Here is a 16,745-nt window from a genome sequence, read left to right on the forward strand (position 1 = left end):
TCCAACTACAAAGGTCACTTAGGTGTGGACAGTTTTTCCTCCAAAGTTATCCTGTTCAAGGTGTAATATCCTGTTTTGTTTCTGCAGTCCTTATCATTGAAAGTTCAAGTTCCATGGATCTGATACCCTCCAGTGCATGTAAGAAATAGAATGGAAAAATATCAGAGCAAGGGGATAGTACTGAATACACAGAAAAAACCAAAAGTAATATTACATTGGAAGTACTGTTTTTGCATCACTCTGGTTTTGGGAGAGCTTACATTTTCAGGTTTCTGTGTGTGTATGCGTGCACGTGTGGCAGTCCTTCAAAGGAGGAAATAGGATGCCTAACTTTTAGTGCAGAAAATTAGTAACAAAATAACACACAAGCTGTGGGGCTGATAGCATCTCTGTAATCTTGTACTTAATCTGCTATCCCCAAGAAAAATCTGTTGACTTTCCAGTTCTACTCTGCCCAGGCTGCACGCAACAATTAATGGGCCTTACCCTTCGCCTGTATGACAACCCCTGAAGTTAAATGTTTGCACCTGAATTTTCACAAATCGGTGCCCGAGCAGCGCTGCTCACCCAGCCGGGAAAGCCGAAACCCCACTCGAGGTGTTGCTCCCCCCTTTCCCGGAGGGCTGCAGGCGCGGCTGGCCGCGCTCCGGGCGGGAGCAGGTGCACGGGAGCGCACGCCCGGCGCGGAGCCGGGGCGGGGGCAGGAGCGAGCGGCGGCCCGGGGCGAGGCGCTCCCGCCCCGGTGCGGGGCGGCCACGTGGAACCGCGCGGCTCCCGCGGCGGCCACTTCCTGCTCCGCATCACCCCGGCCGCTGCGCCCGGCGGGGAGGCAGCGCGCAGCCCGCAGCCTACCGGGGCGGCGCGGGGGTGGGAGGAAAAAAGAGGGGGGAGGAAGAAAAGAAAAAAAAAAAAGTTTGTACGTGCGGCGGCGGCGAGAGGACAGCCTCCGCAGGCGGGCGGCTGCCGGAGAGCAGCGGCGGCCGGGGGAGGCGGGGGAGCGGCGGCGGGGCCGCGCCGTGCGGTGCCGCGGGGGGCGGAAGGCGGCCGGTGCGCGGGGCCGGGCGCTGCGTGCTCGGCGGCGGGAGGCAGAGGGCGGGCGGGAGGATGCGGCTGAAGCTGGGCTTCCTGCTGCGCGCCGTGCTGCTGGCGGGCAGCTTCTTGGGGCTGCTGCTGCTCTGGTCCTCGCTGTCGCCCCGCGCCGAGGAGCCGGATCTCCCGGGACGGACGCGGGTGAGTGCGCGGCCGCGGCGGGCGCTGGGGCGGGCGCGCCGGAGCGGGTGGCGGGGCCGCCGCCCGGGATGTGACCGGCGGCGGCTGCGGGCGGGCGGGGGGCGGCTGCCCGGGCTGCGGCCTGCGGAGCCTTGCAGGCCCGAGAGGGGAGTGCGGAGCGGCGGGGCCGGCCCCATCCGGCCCCCGGAGCCGGCGTCCCTGCCCGGGCGGCGGCGCGCCCTGGGGCTGCCCGCGGCGGGGCCGGGGGGCGCCGTGCTCCGAGGGGCCCCGGGCGGCCGAGCCCGGCCGAGGTCCGGTCCGCGCCGCCCCGCCCGGCTCGGAGCCGCCGCAGCCCCCCCGCCCCCGGCGCGGTGGTGCGGGCAGCGTCCCGCCGGGGCCCGTCCGTCCCCGGGACCTCCCCGCCGCCGGTGCCCTGGGCACCCGAAACGCGTGGGATCGTCTTCCCTTTGGGGGTTTTCCATCTCTGAATAACCGCGTCGGTGTTCTCTGGGTGAGAGTCCCGCAAAGGTCCCCCAGAGCTTCAACAAAGGCTGCAGGTGTTCCCTCGCCAACTCACCTGGCTGCCGCGGATCGGCTTCCCGACGCTTTGCTAAGCAAAGGGCAGGTTTGGCCAAGCAGAAGCAGCCGATCGGGTAATTTAAGGGCTGCGCACGGAAAGCCAAAAGGCGCTGGATTTACCCAGCTGGTGGTGCAGATCTCCCATGCCGAAATGGTGGGAGCGCAGGTGATATGCGAGGAGGGCAGCGCTTCAGCTAACTTCCAGAAATGCTTCAGGAGGTCAGACAGACAAATCTGCAGTATGAGTCTTGCCGTGGCCTTGTATTAGTCAGGTGAAAATAATCTGACCCTTTGACACCAGGGTCTTAGAAGGAGTCAAAGTAATTCTTCCGTTTTCACCAGATGTTTTAGAGCTCAGGAACATAACTGGACTTAAGGAGATCTGCTTGAAGTAAGATTAGCCAAGATTAAAATAATCTTGGTAAAGTCATAAAATTTTCTAGTGATTATCTTAAAAAGGGATCTTTTATTATATGTTCACTAATGGTCTTGGACCTCTCAGTGGGCTGCTTTGGATAATTGTGTACTGCGAGTGAATTGACATAACTTGTTTTTGAAAACTGGAAATGACTTTGGACTCCTTCAGGAGATGCTCTGTCTTCTGAAGCTGTTACAGTTTGCTGTATCTTGGCAGTTACTGCTGAGATAATAGGCCATAGTAGTTTTTTTGAAGATAAGCAGTTTATTAAGTGGTGAAGTTTCTGTAATCTCTTCTTTTAGACACAATGTGGGATTTTCTGTGTGTGGAAAAATCTTCAGGAATTTATTTGTTTACCTCTGAAGAAAATATCAGGCAGTAGACATTTTGCATCAAAACCGGTCAAATTTCCAGCTCAGGAAAGGACTGTGAACAGACATTCAAAGGGACAATCTCGGGGGAAGAAAATTGTGCTTACATTGCTGTGTAGTGACCATCCTCAGATGCTTATTCTGGGGTGACCACTGAAGTATTGTAGCCCCGGTGTGCTTGTGCTGTGTCAACTTGGGTGCTGTAATGCATCATGCTGCCTTTCTCATGAGCCTAAAGGCTTTTGCTCTGGGACTTTTGAGCTGAACCCTTGTATTCACTTCCATTCACATGTGAGGTCTAATTAAGAAGTCTTTTTTAGCTGGTTTGTGTACCAGAAAAGGAATTGCAAGAGTTTTTACAGTCCTGCCCCTGATAAAGCAGCATTCTGTCTTGATTACCTGGTCTTGACCTGAGGAGGAAATGTCTGTGACAGCCATCTCAGGAAATAATTCAGTCTTTGTTGAGAGCAAATACAATTATATTAAGTAAACACTGTCAAAGATGAAATCTAAACAGAATATCTGATTAATTAGCTAGATCAGCTGTTTACTTGCCTTTGTGATATATATGAAAGTAACACATGCTGCTTCATCATTTTCTGTGGAACATTATTGTTATTACTGAGTTCATGTTTTGGGTTGGAGTGCTTTCCACCTCAGAAGCTGCTCAGGTAAGGGTTATGAATTAAACAGTAATGACTGTTTCCTACTAGTAGTGCTCTGGCATATTAGTGGGAAGCTGTCAGAGCCCAGGAGTATGTCCAGAGGTTAGGACCTGTATGCAGTGTTAGGAGCAGCTGATATCTTGGAGTGTGCTCCCTGCAGCACCTGGGAGCAGTGTGTGCCTTGGTACAGCTTCAGCATAAGGGAAGTAGGAGTTTAATCTTAGCTGCTTCTCAGAAATGCAGTGGTGTACTCTTTGTTCAGTTGTAGAAATGTGTGTGTTTGCTTTGTTGTCAGTTTCCCAAAAGTTTGTTAAGCTAAAGATGACAGATAAATCTTCTTCCCGTACAACACCCTCCTCCCTTTTCTTGCGCTAAAAGCTCTAACCAACAAATATGAAATTCCTTGTCAGACAGTACCAGCTTAAAATAGAATTTAGCTTTTTAAGCTAACTTCAGGCAGTATCCTTTTCCTCTCTGCAGTGTAACCCTGGGCACTTTTTAATAACAACAAAGCATTAAAGATGCAAAGATGAAAAGATTTGCTGTGTTGTTCTTTTTTCTGTTTATAACCTTCAACGTTTTCCTGCCCACAGCAGCAGACAATAGGCAATACAGAAAATCTTTCAGTGTTATAAATATAAACCTTTAAAAAAATATCCTTTCAAATATTGTGGTTTTTTTTTTTTTACTGATTTAAAAGATTTCAGAGGTCTTTCAGAAAGTAAAAATGGTAAATGTGCAGAGAGTTTTCAAAACAAAACTGAAAGTGGAGAAGTAGGAAGGAAATGTTAACCAAGTGGTATTAACAGTATTACACATAGCTGGAGATAGTGCCTTTCTTTCCAATAGAAGACTCTCTCTGATGCTTATGCAGAAGCTGGGAGGACAGAACTGTAATCTGCGTAACCTCACTTGGAACTTCCTCCAAGAATCCATTTGAGAAAAAAGTTCTTGTGGGATTTGGAGTGAGAGATTAAGTATTCATTTGCATTATCAGAAGTATCTAAAGACAAACTAACTGATCCTTAAGAACTTTCAGTTTCCAATCTAAATCAAATCGAAACAATGAAAATATATGAAGGTCTGTTTTCAGAGTTTTAAGTGCTTGTGTAAGTGAGGATACCTGCTTTTGTGTAAGTAAGGATACCTGCTATCTGATAGTAGGGATTGCAAGGCTGTGAGGAAAAATTAGGTAGAATCATTGATTTGATTACTATGTTGTGTCTTTTGGATGCTTTCTGATACTTTCTGGTCTTTTGGATCAAGGGGTCACAGTTCTGGAGCCATCAGGAAATGATTGAGAATCATAGAATCACAGAATATGCTGAGTTGGAGGGGACCCATCAGGATCATCAGTTCCAGCTCCTGGCCCTGTGCAGGACACCTCAGGAGTCACACCATGTTCCAATCACACCACTGAGGCCATTCATGGTAACAAGATTGCTGTAGGGATCCCAGCTACAGTATTTGTTGTTCTCCAGCGAGATGTGTTGCTAATGATCAGCCTCAGAGGTACAGCCTTAAAGCTGCTGTTGTCAAGGAGTAGGTAGTACAGCAGGCAGAACCAATGGGCTGAAACAGTAAAGAAAGATTTGTTACTGAAAAGTTGAAAGCTTATTTAAAGGAGTCGATGTACTGTCAACTTTATCTCTCCAGATCTAACCAATAAAGGTCAACGTTATCTCTCCAGATCTGACCAATTACAAATGATCCTATTCATTTGTCTATATGAAGGACAGTAAGGAAGAGTGTCCAGTGTGTTCCTAGGGCCCAGAGGGAGGTTAGTAAGGTAGTAAAAGATTTGCTGGAAATGTGTGCCTGACCTTGCATAAGGCAGAAATGTAGTGATGAGACTGCTAAACCCACAAATTAAATTCTGTAGTCTGTCCTGTTCACAGGTCTAATGAGGAGAACTTCCTGAATATTTGGCACTAGCTGCTTGGCCTTATATCTGGGAACCTGGTGCTTCAGATTTGAAGCATTACAGTAAATTCAGCATTTTCCATAACCACAACACCTGAGCCACCCATGAACTTGCCATATATTGAAGGCATTTAATTTTGTGTCTGTAGGTGACATGATTTACTGGGATTTTGTTTAGGTCTTATTTGGTTATCAGTAGTTCTCAGACTTTCTGGACCAGGCTGCAAGGGTTTTTTCAAAGTGTGCATGAGTAGTTGGACAACTGTCCCCTTCCTCCTTCTACCCCTGAAAGTGTGCATGTCTTGAGTGCCAGATGTGCTTAACAGGAGCTTGTGGGGTCAGTCTGCCAACCTTAGACATCTGTACTCCCATTTCCCTGCCAGGACAGCTAGCTGTCCTTGCTACCAGATGTCATGGCAGCCCTGCCAGAGTAAGAGAAGAGTGCTTGCCCTTGGATAGGGACAGGAGGCTTTGCTGAGTGCCCTGGTCAGGTGGCAATTCCAGCACATCCCTCTAGTTCAGGAAACCATATGATAATCTTGCAGCTGGGGCTGTGGGCCTTCACCAACTGCCAAGTTTAAACATTACAATTCCCACATGGCCAATAGAAGATGGAGAATTTATGATGTGGAGGCAAAAGCTTTAGAAAAATAAGAAGAAATAAAAGCTGAATGGACATTTTCAGAGCTTTTTGGTCACACCCCTTCTTCCCCACTTTAAGGACTGCCAATATCCTGTATACCTTGGCTTGATTGTCACTGAGATCCTAATGACAAGTTGCAGACTGAATTTCAATTGTTATTGTGGTTTAAATTAGATTCTTTGTGTGGAAATCCCAGAGGAAATTGTTCACTTTCCCTTAAGGAGTAAGTGTGCTTAGAACAGAAATTGAGACACAGCAATTTGCAGTTGATATCATTACTGGAGGAAAGGCAGGAATTGAAATAAGATAAAAAATCGGATGTAAAAGGGGCAGTAGTGTTCAGTAGTGAAGGGATGTGAGCTTTCTGAACTTGGTAAAAATGTGATGCATGGTGGTATGTAAGTGATTAAATGACAAAATAATCTCTCTCCAATTATGTTTGGTTATCTATACATAGGTCACTTTTTAAACTGGTTTGCCTTTCTGTAATTGAGTGACACCAACACAAAGGACACTGCATCAGTTCTGCTACTCTGGCATTATCTGAAAGCTGAACACAATCATTCATCAGCTGGGTTTGAAAAGCTCTATTCAGGTGCAGGGCTAGATATAGCCACACTGCCTTCTACAATCAGAGCTGTAATAAGTCACCACTTCTTGTGTGACATTCACCAGAAATTAACACCTTGGCAAACTTTCCATGCTCAACAAGTTTGGCTTGAAGACTGTGCACAGTGAGGAAATGAGCTTGCTATAGCCAAAGTATTGCTGTTGTAGAAAGTAACCATCACTTCTGACAGTAATCTTTTGTGTTGCTAGCAACATAAATAGGCAAAATGTTTTGAGATATTAAATTATATTTTTTCTTAATATGTGCTTTTATCTAAATTTTCTTTGAAAAATCTTGTAAATACCTATCACCCTTGGGAGAGTATAAAAACCCCAATCCCTATAATATTCAAAGAGAAATAATTTGACAAGTGCTTCCAGTTATGTTGCAGAATCAATGACCACAGAGCAAATAATGTGTAGAAATGGGGAAAAAAAGAAAGCCTGTATGATACCTACAATCTAGTATACAAATATAAATTATATTTAAAATTTCTTTAACTCTCTTGTCATTCAAAAACCATTGTATTGAGTTAGGTAAAGAACTCATTATCTCAAGACTGTTAATTATGTATATGTCTGCTCCTCTTCAAAGGGCAGTTTTGCACCATTTTTATGTATGTGACAATACTCCTTTTGTCCAGTTTTAGCCCCAAGTGTTACCATTTGTGAATAATGTAAAAGAACTGAACAGCAGAAAAATCAAAGATCTTAAGCTAAGACTGGCATTTGCTTTTCAAGAACTCCATTGCAGGAGAAGAGTAATCTAGGGTATCCGGGGAACATTTGGCAGCATCCTCAGCATAGGATGAAAGGTTACTCTGCACACTTAGGTAAGATAATGCAACAAAAACATAGCAGTTGTATCTGTTTTGGGGATCACACTAAAAAACTATTAATCTGTTGCAGTACCTAATGAATAAACTGTGAGTACCACAGAAACTGGAATCAGCACCATCGATTGGGTAGTCTGTAATTTGTGTTTTTGGGAGAAAAGAAAAAAAATAGAAGTGGTAATTTGTGCTGCTTAGGGGCCAAATAGTGGGGCATTGAAAATAACATGTAATAAATTCCTCTTTTAAATGAAACTCCTAGGTAATAGTTAACTTTCAGTTTTAAAGCTAGTGAATATGGATGGCTAAGCTGAAATAGTAGAAATTCTATGCTAGTAAATTTCATTATTGCAAAAAACTCATTGGGTCATCAGGAGGACAGCACTATCCAGAAGTAGATATGTAGATTTTTCTCCACATGGCCAAGCAGCATTCACCTTCCCTAACCCAAGCTCAGCAGAGTTAAAATTGCTTGTATTGAGCTGACGTTCTCTAATCAAAAATGACAGCGTCTTTGTCCTATTTTTGTCAGATATTAAATCAGCATTACAGGAGACTGCCAAGTGGAAATAGGGCAGGATAAGCTGTTACTTTAATAGGTTTGACTTTTACCTTGGGGGGGGGCTGGGAGGATGCTTTTTACAGTAACTAGGCCATATAATCTGAGAGGACTTTAAGTCTGGCAACAGTTATATTTAATTACTAGATTTACTCTGTAAGTATGGAAAACAAATGTCTGCTCTGGACAATTAGTTTAAAATTAGCAACAATTAGTTTAAAATTAGAATTAGCAACATACTCTGATTGTTCACAGAGTATTCTGAGTTGGAAGGGGCACACAGGGGTGATCAGGTCCAACTCCCAGCCCTGCAAGGTCCCTGAAAGTCACACCATGTGCCTGAGAGCATTCTCCAAACTCTTCTTGAACTGTCAGCCTTGGTGGTGTGAGCACTCCTCTGGGGAGCCTGTTCCAGTGCCCAACCACCCTCTGGGTGAAGAATCTCTTCCTATATCCAACCTAAACCTCCCCTGACACAGCATCAGGCCATTCCCTCAGGTCCTGTCGCCACTGGTGCTTTTCCAGCTGTCTGATGGATGTTTTGTCCAGATGGATGCTGAGAGATGGTATCAAAAGCTTTAGGAAAATCCTAAAAGATTACATTGCTGGCTTCCCTTGATCAACTGCTTGGGTTACTTTGTCATAAAAGAAAATCAGATTTGGTAAAGCAGGGTTTTGCTCCCCTCATGCAGTTGTGCTTGCAGTGACCAATGACTGTGTTGTCTTTCAGGCATTCTTCAGTACCTCCCAGAATAACCTCCACAACTTTACCAGTCACTGAAATGAGACTGACAGGCCCATGTTTCTAGGGCCCTCTTTCTTGGCCTTTTTGAAAATTGGAACACTGTTGAACAACTTCCAGTCAACTGGGATATCTACAGATTCCCAAGAGCTTTCAAAAATCACCCAGAGAGGCTTTGTGATGACATTCTTGGATAAATCCCATCAGGCCCCATAAATTTATATGGATCCAGGTGGAGCAGCAGATTCCTCAGATCTTCAGGGTCAACTGGCAGTTTAACATTTTCACAGCCAGGGTAGTCCATCATCAGTGTTGAAGGCAGAGGCAAAGAAAGCATTAAACATCTCCACCTTGTCAGTATCCCTGACTGTGAGGTCACCATGCTCCTCCTGCCTTTTGACAATGTATTTTAAAGAAATCATTTTATTGTCCCCCACATTTCTGGTCAGCTTCAACTCCAGTAGAGCTCATGCTGGTCAAAAGGCCACCTTCTCCATCAGTTTTCTTTCATATTTTTGTGAATCAAAGGGAATTTATCTTGCTTGAATCTGTATTGAGCAGTGCACCTCTGCCTCACAGTGCATTAGGTTAGGCACAGTTTTGATGAGTGAGGATTCCCCCAGTACTCAGTGCAATGCTCAGGTGGTGTGTTGAGGAAGGAAGATGTCCCCAGCAAAGGGGAGTAGTTAGCAGCCAGCAGCATGCATGTCCTCACAGCCTGTGCTACTGTTTAGGCTTGGATTTGGGGCTTTTCTGGCTTTTCACTTAATACAGGTTGCTGAAGAAAAAATTAAACTCAGTGGGTTTCTATAAACTTAAGTGGTTTAAGATTGTGCTTTATGGCAAATTAGGATTTATCAGTTTAATTATAGCCTCCTCCTCCTCTGTGAAGGAGCTTGTGGGGGAGATATGTGCTTTTGTGGAAAAAGTATTTTGTTGTTAATAGCTGTACAAAGATATGGAGGAGAAAGCTGATACTTGTATTCTACCTTTGTTTTTCAAACAAGCATCCTTGTTGTGTTCCCCTTGCTTGGCATCAAATAATTTTGAAATGTTTGCTTATTCATTGGAATATCATTTGAATTAGCAGTTCTGAAATTTGAAAAACCCCAAAACAGTGTAAGCTGTTTTTGAAATAGGTTGCTGCTTTCCTTCCACATGCATTTTATAGCACAAAATTCCTATTTTCTGAAAATCCATGGATTTCCCATGTGGAAATAAAATAATTTTCTTACCAGGCTGCATACAGACATTATTACTGAAACATAAATGACTACTTTTGTAATTAAGAGATGATGCTTTAAAAGGAATGGTATTAATCAGGAATTAAGCCTGTTTCTCCCTGCATAAACCTGCCTCTTTGCAAGGGAACAAATTGCTCTTTTATTTTTTCTTTCTCTTATAATAAACTAATTGCATGCTGCTCTTTCTCTTACAGTGTTTTCTTGAATCCCTCATTCTAATCCCTGAGTGCAGTAACATTTTTTAGTATTGCTCTTCCTTTCCTAGGCTACAATGTATTTTCCTTTGACTTCCTTGGTGAACGTTCAGTTGCAAATAGCAGCAGTCAGCCCTGATGTGTGAAGCTCTGAGCAGCAGGAGAGAATTGAAGGAGGGTAAAAGGTAAAAACAGTATACCAGTTTACATGTGGAAAACTTGCTTTACAGGTGTCAGTCTCAAAATATAATTGTTAATGAAATTACAGCATGAGCAGATGGTGCTCAGCCCACAAAGTTTCGTACTTATTTTTGTTGTCTTTTAAGAAATTGGCAATGAAAATGGCTCAGCAAGAACTGTTCTGATTTGAGTTGATCTTTTTAATAAGGCAGAAAGGTATTATTTTAAATACTGTGTTTTAGGAAAAAAATACAATGTTTTTCATGAAATCAAGTATAGTCTTTTTCATATTCAAGCATTTTTGCCACAGTTTGGGGATTAAAATTTGCTTTGTTTTTAACCTGCAATAAAGCATTTTCTTTTTAAGCATTAATAAATGAACAAAGGGCCAAAACATAGCATCCCATTTTATTTCTCAGTTCTTGCCTTTATGGTTTTGAGATTTTGAAGCATTGTCTTTCTTTTGAGTTATTTATTAAGGATTCTATCTATGGCAAAGAATTATTTACCATTTTAAATTTGCCGTAGAAAATGTCTCATCTGTAATAACATTTTGAAGCAAAACCTTAAAAAAGTAACGAAGCTACATCTTTAAAAAAGTTCTTTTTTCCAATTGAGAAAAGAGGATCAAAAAGGAGGCATTAAGATAATGGGGTCTTCAGAGGAAATTAATTGTTCTCTGCACACTTTATTCTTGAAACAAGTTTTGCTACATTCTCAGTTAAATGAGGACTTGAAGTCAGCTCTTCAAGGCTTGTAATATATTGCTTTTATTGGACTGCTTCTCCTGCTCTGCCTCTGCTATTCCATCTCCCAGTGTTATTCTAACATTTCAAAGTCTATGAGAAGCTTTAAACCACAGCAATGAAATATATTGTTTATTCCTCGCCTCTTCCATGTTTTCCACCCTTATTTCCCTCCCTTCTATGCAGTTTGTTCTGCCTGTTCAGAGCCAGGACCTGCAGTAGTGACAGCATGAGAACAGTGTCTCAGTAAACAGCAGGGACAGAAAGGTGCAGTAGATGGGCTTTTGTTGGTTGCTTCTCTTGATGGAATATGAGATTCTAGCCATAAGAAATGTATCACTCACTTCTAATCACAGAGTTCTTAGCCAAGAGCCCTCAAATGCAGAACAATGCTTCATGGGTTTCCTGTGCCTCAGCTCTTGTTGGTGAGTGGTAAGAATCTCCTGCTCCTTTTGGATAGCTTTTTGGAGATCTTCAGCTCCAAATTCTGATATTTCAGTCAATGCAAGTAAGGTACTCCTACAGCATTACATTAACCAAGTAGTAAAGTAGTAAGTACTCGAGTACTCTCTGCAGAGATATTTCAGCCCTGGGTGCCTGAAGTAAGACTTTGAATTAGTTTCTTGGATGCATATGTGTGATCTTGGTGAGTCTCCTGTCCCTCATTGTGCTTACTTAAATACTTGCTTATTTTTTTACTTATGTAAACACTACAGGAAAGTTTGGGCTAAGAAAGGCCAAGAAATGTTAACTTGCAAGTGAGGCTGTGAAGCTTTTTGAGCAGTTTCAGGCATAATGTCATCCTTCAAATCATCTGAAAACCATCCTCAGCAAGAGCAGCTATCCATGACACTGGAATCAGGTCTGGGACAAGACTTTGATGCCAAACTTGGGATGAATGGTTACTCTGGCCCAGCTTTGGCAGTGGATGATCAGCGCCTTGAGTGCTCATTGACAGAGCAGTGAGTAGGTGTGCAAGGTGTCAAAGTCATCACCATTATTTTGTGTAGAGAGACAGTGGGGGAGAAATCTCTGCAAGATGCAGAGTTTCTGTCTTGGAGAGCAGGCTTACCTTTTGCATGAATAGGCACATCAGTCACCTCTCAGGGAGTTAACAAGTTTTGCTCCCATTATTATCTTCTACCAAGACTGGCGATGACAGGGGAGTTGTCAAGCTGTTGTGATAAAAGGGAGCAGACTGCCAGGATAGTTCATGTAGCTTTTAATCTTTGTGTATGCCTGAGGGGCCTTGGGAAAAGAGGATGGCAGGGAGCAGGCTGGATTAATTTTTCTGGATGAAATGGATATGTCCTGGGGGTTGGCCTACTTTAAAAATAATTAGAATTCTTTGAAATCTGTTGTCCTTGAGCACACTTCATCTGTCCTATGTCCCCTTTTCTCTGATTCTCATGTGCTTAGATCTTGTGGTTGAGAGATGCCTTGTGCCTCTTTGGGAGGCATTTGTTTTGGTAATATTTCCCAGGGGTGCATAATTTCTAAATCAAAGCTGACTCACGTGTATGTGTGTGGTGAGATGCACACAGGGACTGCAGGTAATCAGAGGTATCCAGTTATGACTTTGCTCTTAAGCTGAGAACAGAGAGGCTGCTCAACTCACAGTGAGGTGTGTGAGACACTGATGCTCAGTTCTTAACATTTATATTTACTGGAAACAAGGATGTGGTTTTCTTCCTTAAAATAAGCTTTATAAAATAATCCTGCATGTTTGCATTAGGTGACAAAGGCATGGTTGGATCCTTACAAGGAGCCTTGATGGTGATCACTGATTGACTGCAGCCAGCACAAGTCCCTGTTAGTGTAGTGAGATGCATTGATCTTGCTTATATCTTGATTATTTCATGTTCTTATTCCAATCTCATCCTCGTCTGAACGATGAATACCTCATTTTACTCTGTTTCTTTTCTTCCTGTTCATTCTGGTTTTTTTTCATCATTCATTCTGTGTGGGAATTTGGGGAGTTAATTAAGCTTATTGTCACAACCCCCTGTTCAACAGCTTAAGAATTTTCCTGCATTGCAGTAAGGTATTAAGTGACATGGAAGTAAGGAAGAAAGATAAATGGTCAGACTTCTCCTCTTGACTTTACAATTGTTTAAGCAATATATTTTCCTACAGGTTTGTCACATGCTAAGGGTTTTATGCAAAAATTAAGTTTTTATTTTAAACTCTACAATTCATGTCTACAATTAAAGAAGACTTCTCACCTTAAATATTAAGCACCAAAGTGACTTGGCCAGTTAGCATTGCTGTAAAGGAGGGGCAGATTGAACAGGTTTTTGAACATGTTTTATCTCGTATGATATTTGCAAGAATTTATTCTGTACTCATAACTTGTCAAAATGCTGTTTGCAATCTAATCCTAGCAATCATAATTTTTCAAGAATGGCTTCACAGCTGTTAATTTCTAAGAAACAGACAGAACTTTTATCTATAATTTATCTAGCAACCATAATGTACCAAAGGCATAATGTTGCAAGCAGAATTCATTATCATTTTTAGCTTTAAAAATATATTTCATTAGCTTAAAAAAATAATCTTCACTCTGATGCCTTAACATGTTCATTGATGAGAATGCTTTTGCATGTCAGAAATAATTGTTTGGGTTTTTTCCTTGTTTTATTCCCCAAGCTGAGATTTCTTTATTGCAGAGCATCATATTTTTTATATATTTCCTAAAATGCATGGGCATTTATTTTAAGGCTGAGTATTACTGATGAGGACGTTAAGATTTCTGATATTCTGTAAGTCACTTTGGCTTTACATGTGGAAACTTTTCAGCAGTGTATATTTAGTAGGTCTATTCATAGCCTAACATCAAACCCCAACAGCTTTCTTGTAGGAAGTCCATTTTCTGCCCTACATGTATTTATTAATTCTGTCACTTCTTAATGTTCCTTAAATGCTTTCATACTGTACTGTCTATAGTATTCAAAGAAACTTTAAACTAAATGAAAAAGACCCATTTTGGCAACTCAAATGTTTCATAACTGGTGCTGATTTTATCCTAGTGTGTGTTAACCTCCATGATGTTCCTTTGCCATAATGTGTTTAAAATAAAGTTTTGGTTCCTTAACTTATTTTGTATGCAGACTGAAGACATACCAACACTAGGCTGACACATTCAAAATACCCTTTCTTATCTAGCTGCAGTGGCATAGAAGATTGGATACAAGAGTGAGAAAGTACATGGTAAGGAGTTATGCCTGACATTTGGGTGCACTTTCTAAGGGAAGGGTAATTTTGGACACCTAGAAATATGTGTTCAAATCATCATGCTGTGAAAAGCCACCAGTTCTATAGATATATTTTAATGAAAACTATTGAGAGTCAGAGCTTTCCTGAAAAGCAAGAAGTGCCCTCTCCTAGTGGAGGGCAAGAAGTGCCATCTCCCAGCAACTGCTGGTTATGCACGTCTTTCCTCCATGAATTTAAGAACATGCAGCTCTCCTTAATTCTGTAGTAAGAGATAAAATAATCCTATGTGTGGTGATTTGGCTTGAAAGAAGAAAGGGAGATTCCTATCACTAAGAATACTTAACAGAAACATCCTTTGTTTTGTAGAGCATAACAGTGTTCCTGCATTACCATTAATACCCAAGGAATCCCTGGGAGAGCTCATAGGCTCCTGGGGAAGAGGAGCAGCACCCCTCACCCAGACCACTCCATCTGTTTTGCTGTTGTGGGCTTCTCCTACTTGGATTATTTCCAGTTGGATTATTTCTGATACAGGATTTGGGTGTGGTGGCTCAATGAACCACTCAGCTCGGCAATTCTGCTGGGTTTTTTTCTGATGTTCTTAATACACCATGAGTATCTGACCATGAATGCATTAGGGACATAAGTGTGCTGCCTTTCCTGCCTCTGCTTTCTCAGCACAGCAATTGGGTCTCCTCCGAAAGAGGAGAATGTTTAAAGGGAATAACTTGGTGGGGAAGGTTTGTTGGTGTTTGTTTTGTTCACAAGGGCCATAGAATGGTTTGGATTGGAAGTGACTTTAAAAATCATCTGCCATGGGAAAGGACACCTTCCACAGGACCAGTTTGCTCAAAGCCCCATCCAACCTGGCCTTCAACTCTTCCAGGGATGGGGCATCCACAGCTTCTCTGAGGCCAGTGCCTCTTCACCCTTGCAGTAAAGAATTCATTCCCCACATCTAATTTAAACTGACCCTCCCTCAGTTTGAAGCCATTCTCTTGTCCTCGTAAGGAGTCCCTCTCCCTGTCTCCTGTAGGTGCCTTCAGGTACTGGAAGGCTGCTCTAAGGCCATCCCAAGTCCTTCTCTTTTCCAGGCTGAACAGCCCCAAGTGTCTCAGCCTGCCTTCATAGGAGAGATGCTCCATCCCTCTGGCCCTCCTCTGGACTCAGTGTGGTGTTGGAGTTGTGTAGTCTTGTTTTAAAGGTACAGAAGAACCAACCCTCCCAAGTGAGGCAGCTGCCACTCTGCATGTACTTGCTGTCCCTGGTGTCCCTCAGGGGTGCTGAGAGGGCTCTGAGGACAGGCAGCCCCGAGCCCCCTGTGTACCTGTGCACAGGTCATGGCTGTGGACAGCTGGGCAGGCAGCAGGGTTCTCTGTGTTTTGCTCCTCCCAGGCACTCTGGTTTTCAGCTACCCCCTGCTTCCAGCAGCTTCCCCCCTGCCCCACTCCTGTTTTGAGCTAGCTCAGAGCTGCTGTTTGCCCTGCTCATGGATGCCAAATCCATTTGGTGTGCTCATGCAGCTGTCTGTGGGGAGTCCTTGATCCAGCTCAGCCTGCAAAGGGTGTCAAGGTGCTCACACTGGCATGCAGACAGGACAAAAATGCATGGTATGGAAGTAAACTGCAAAAATGTAGCCATCCCCCTCCATAGCATCAGCCTGAAATATCCAGTACCTATCAGACAGTTTTAAATCCAAAACAAATTAGTAAAAACAAAAATTTAAAGGCAGCTCATCTGCAGCAGCTAAAAAATACAGTTTTCATAAATCGTCTGCAAGAACTAGGTGCATCTTTGTAATTCATATTTCTGCTGTTCCACAGTTCTCATTGCAGCAGAGATGGAAAATATCCCCTTCAGGTTTTGCTGTATATCTGCAGTGATGAGAAGATAAACATTCCCTCTAATGCCTCAGTGTTGACATTCAGAAGCCTTCCAAACTTTGCTTTTTAAATCAAATGGGAAAGTTAGCTTTGAGCCTCTTTACTCTGTAGGAAGAGTGGGCAAGTGTTTTTTGTTTTTTTTTTTCCTTTGCCACATCTTATATAAATCTGACATCCCTTACAAATCTGCAGTTGCCATACTGTCAGGAATTACAGAACTGGAAGTGCTATACTAAACAAAAGGAAAATATGCTATATCTAGGTAAAACACTATGTCTGAAGCAACAGCTAATGCATAGACTTATGCTCTTCATGTTCTGTTGAAATTATTAAAAATGGAAAGGTGCCTAGTACCTTATTTTTAAGCTGTTACTTTTTTAATTGAAGTGAATTGAAAAGTGAAAATTTTCAGATTGTGATGGAATTTTTGCATTGTTTGTTCGTTTTGCTTTATTTATATAATTTACTGGAACTATTTAGTGCAAGAGTGAATCAATCTGTTTTTTTCTATCTTAACTTACAATATTTGTCCAAGTCTGTATCGGATGATAAAGTAATGTATTGAGAAAATGTTTATTTGGATAACTTACATATGGCAGTCTTAAATATGCCTCTTATGTTGTGCTCTTGTCATTTGTGTGTAATAACTTCTCAAAAGAAAGCACATCATCCCAAAAGGTGACTGATTATTGACAGCAATAATACTGGCATGGTTGACAACCATGGGAATT

The 16,745-nt window shown here is 42.8% G+C and overlaps 1 protein-coding gene across 2 annotated transcripts in view; it reads left to right on the forward strand.

Moving 5' to 3' along the window:
* The first annotated feature begins 1,073 nt into the window (after window positions 1–1,073).
* GALNT7 (polypeptide N-acetylgalactosaminyltransferase 7) overlaps window positions 1,074–16,745 on the forward strand; it is a 70,848-nt gene continuing 55,176 nt past the window's right edge. For both annotated transcript variants that reach the window (XM_054633706.2, XM_054633705.2), the window contains exon 1: window positions 1,074–1,230. In XM_054633706.2, the coding sequence (XP_054489681.1) occupies window positions 1,105–1,230 (126 nt within the window). In that variant the 5' untranslated portion in view covers window positions 1,074–1,104. The remainder of the gene's footprint in view (window positions 1,231–16,745) is intronic.

Source organism: Agelaius phoeniceus, chromosome 4, assembly GCF_051311805.1.
Source record: "Agelaius phoeniceus isolate bAgePho1 chromosome 4, bAgePho1.hap1, whole genome shotgun sequence".
Lineage (NCBI taxonomy): Eukaryota > Metazoa > Chordata > Aves > Passeriformes > Icteridae > Agelaius > Agelaius phoeniceus.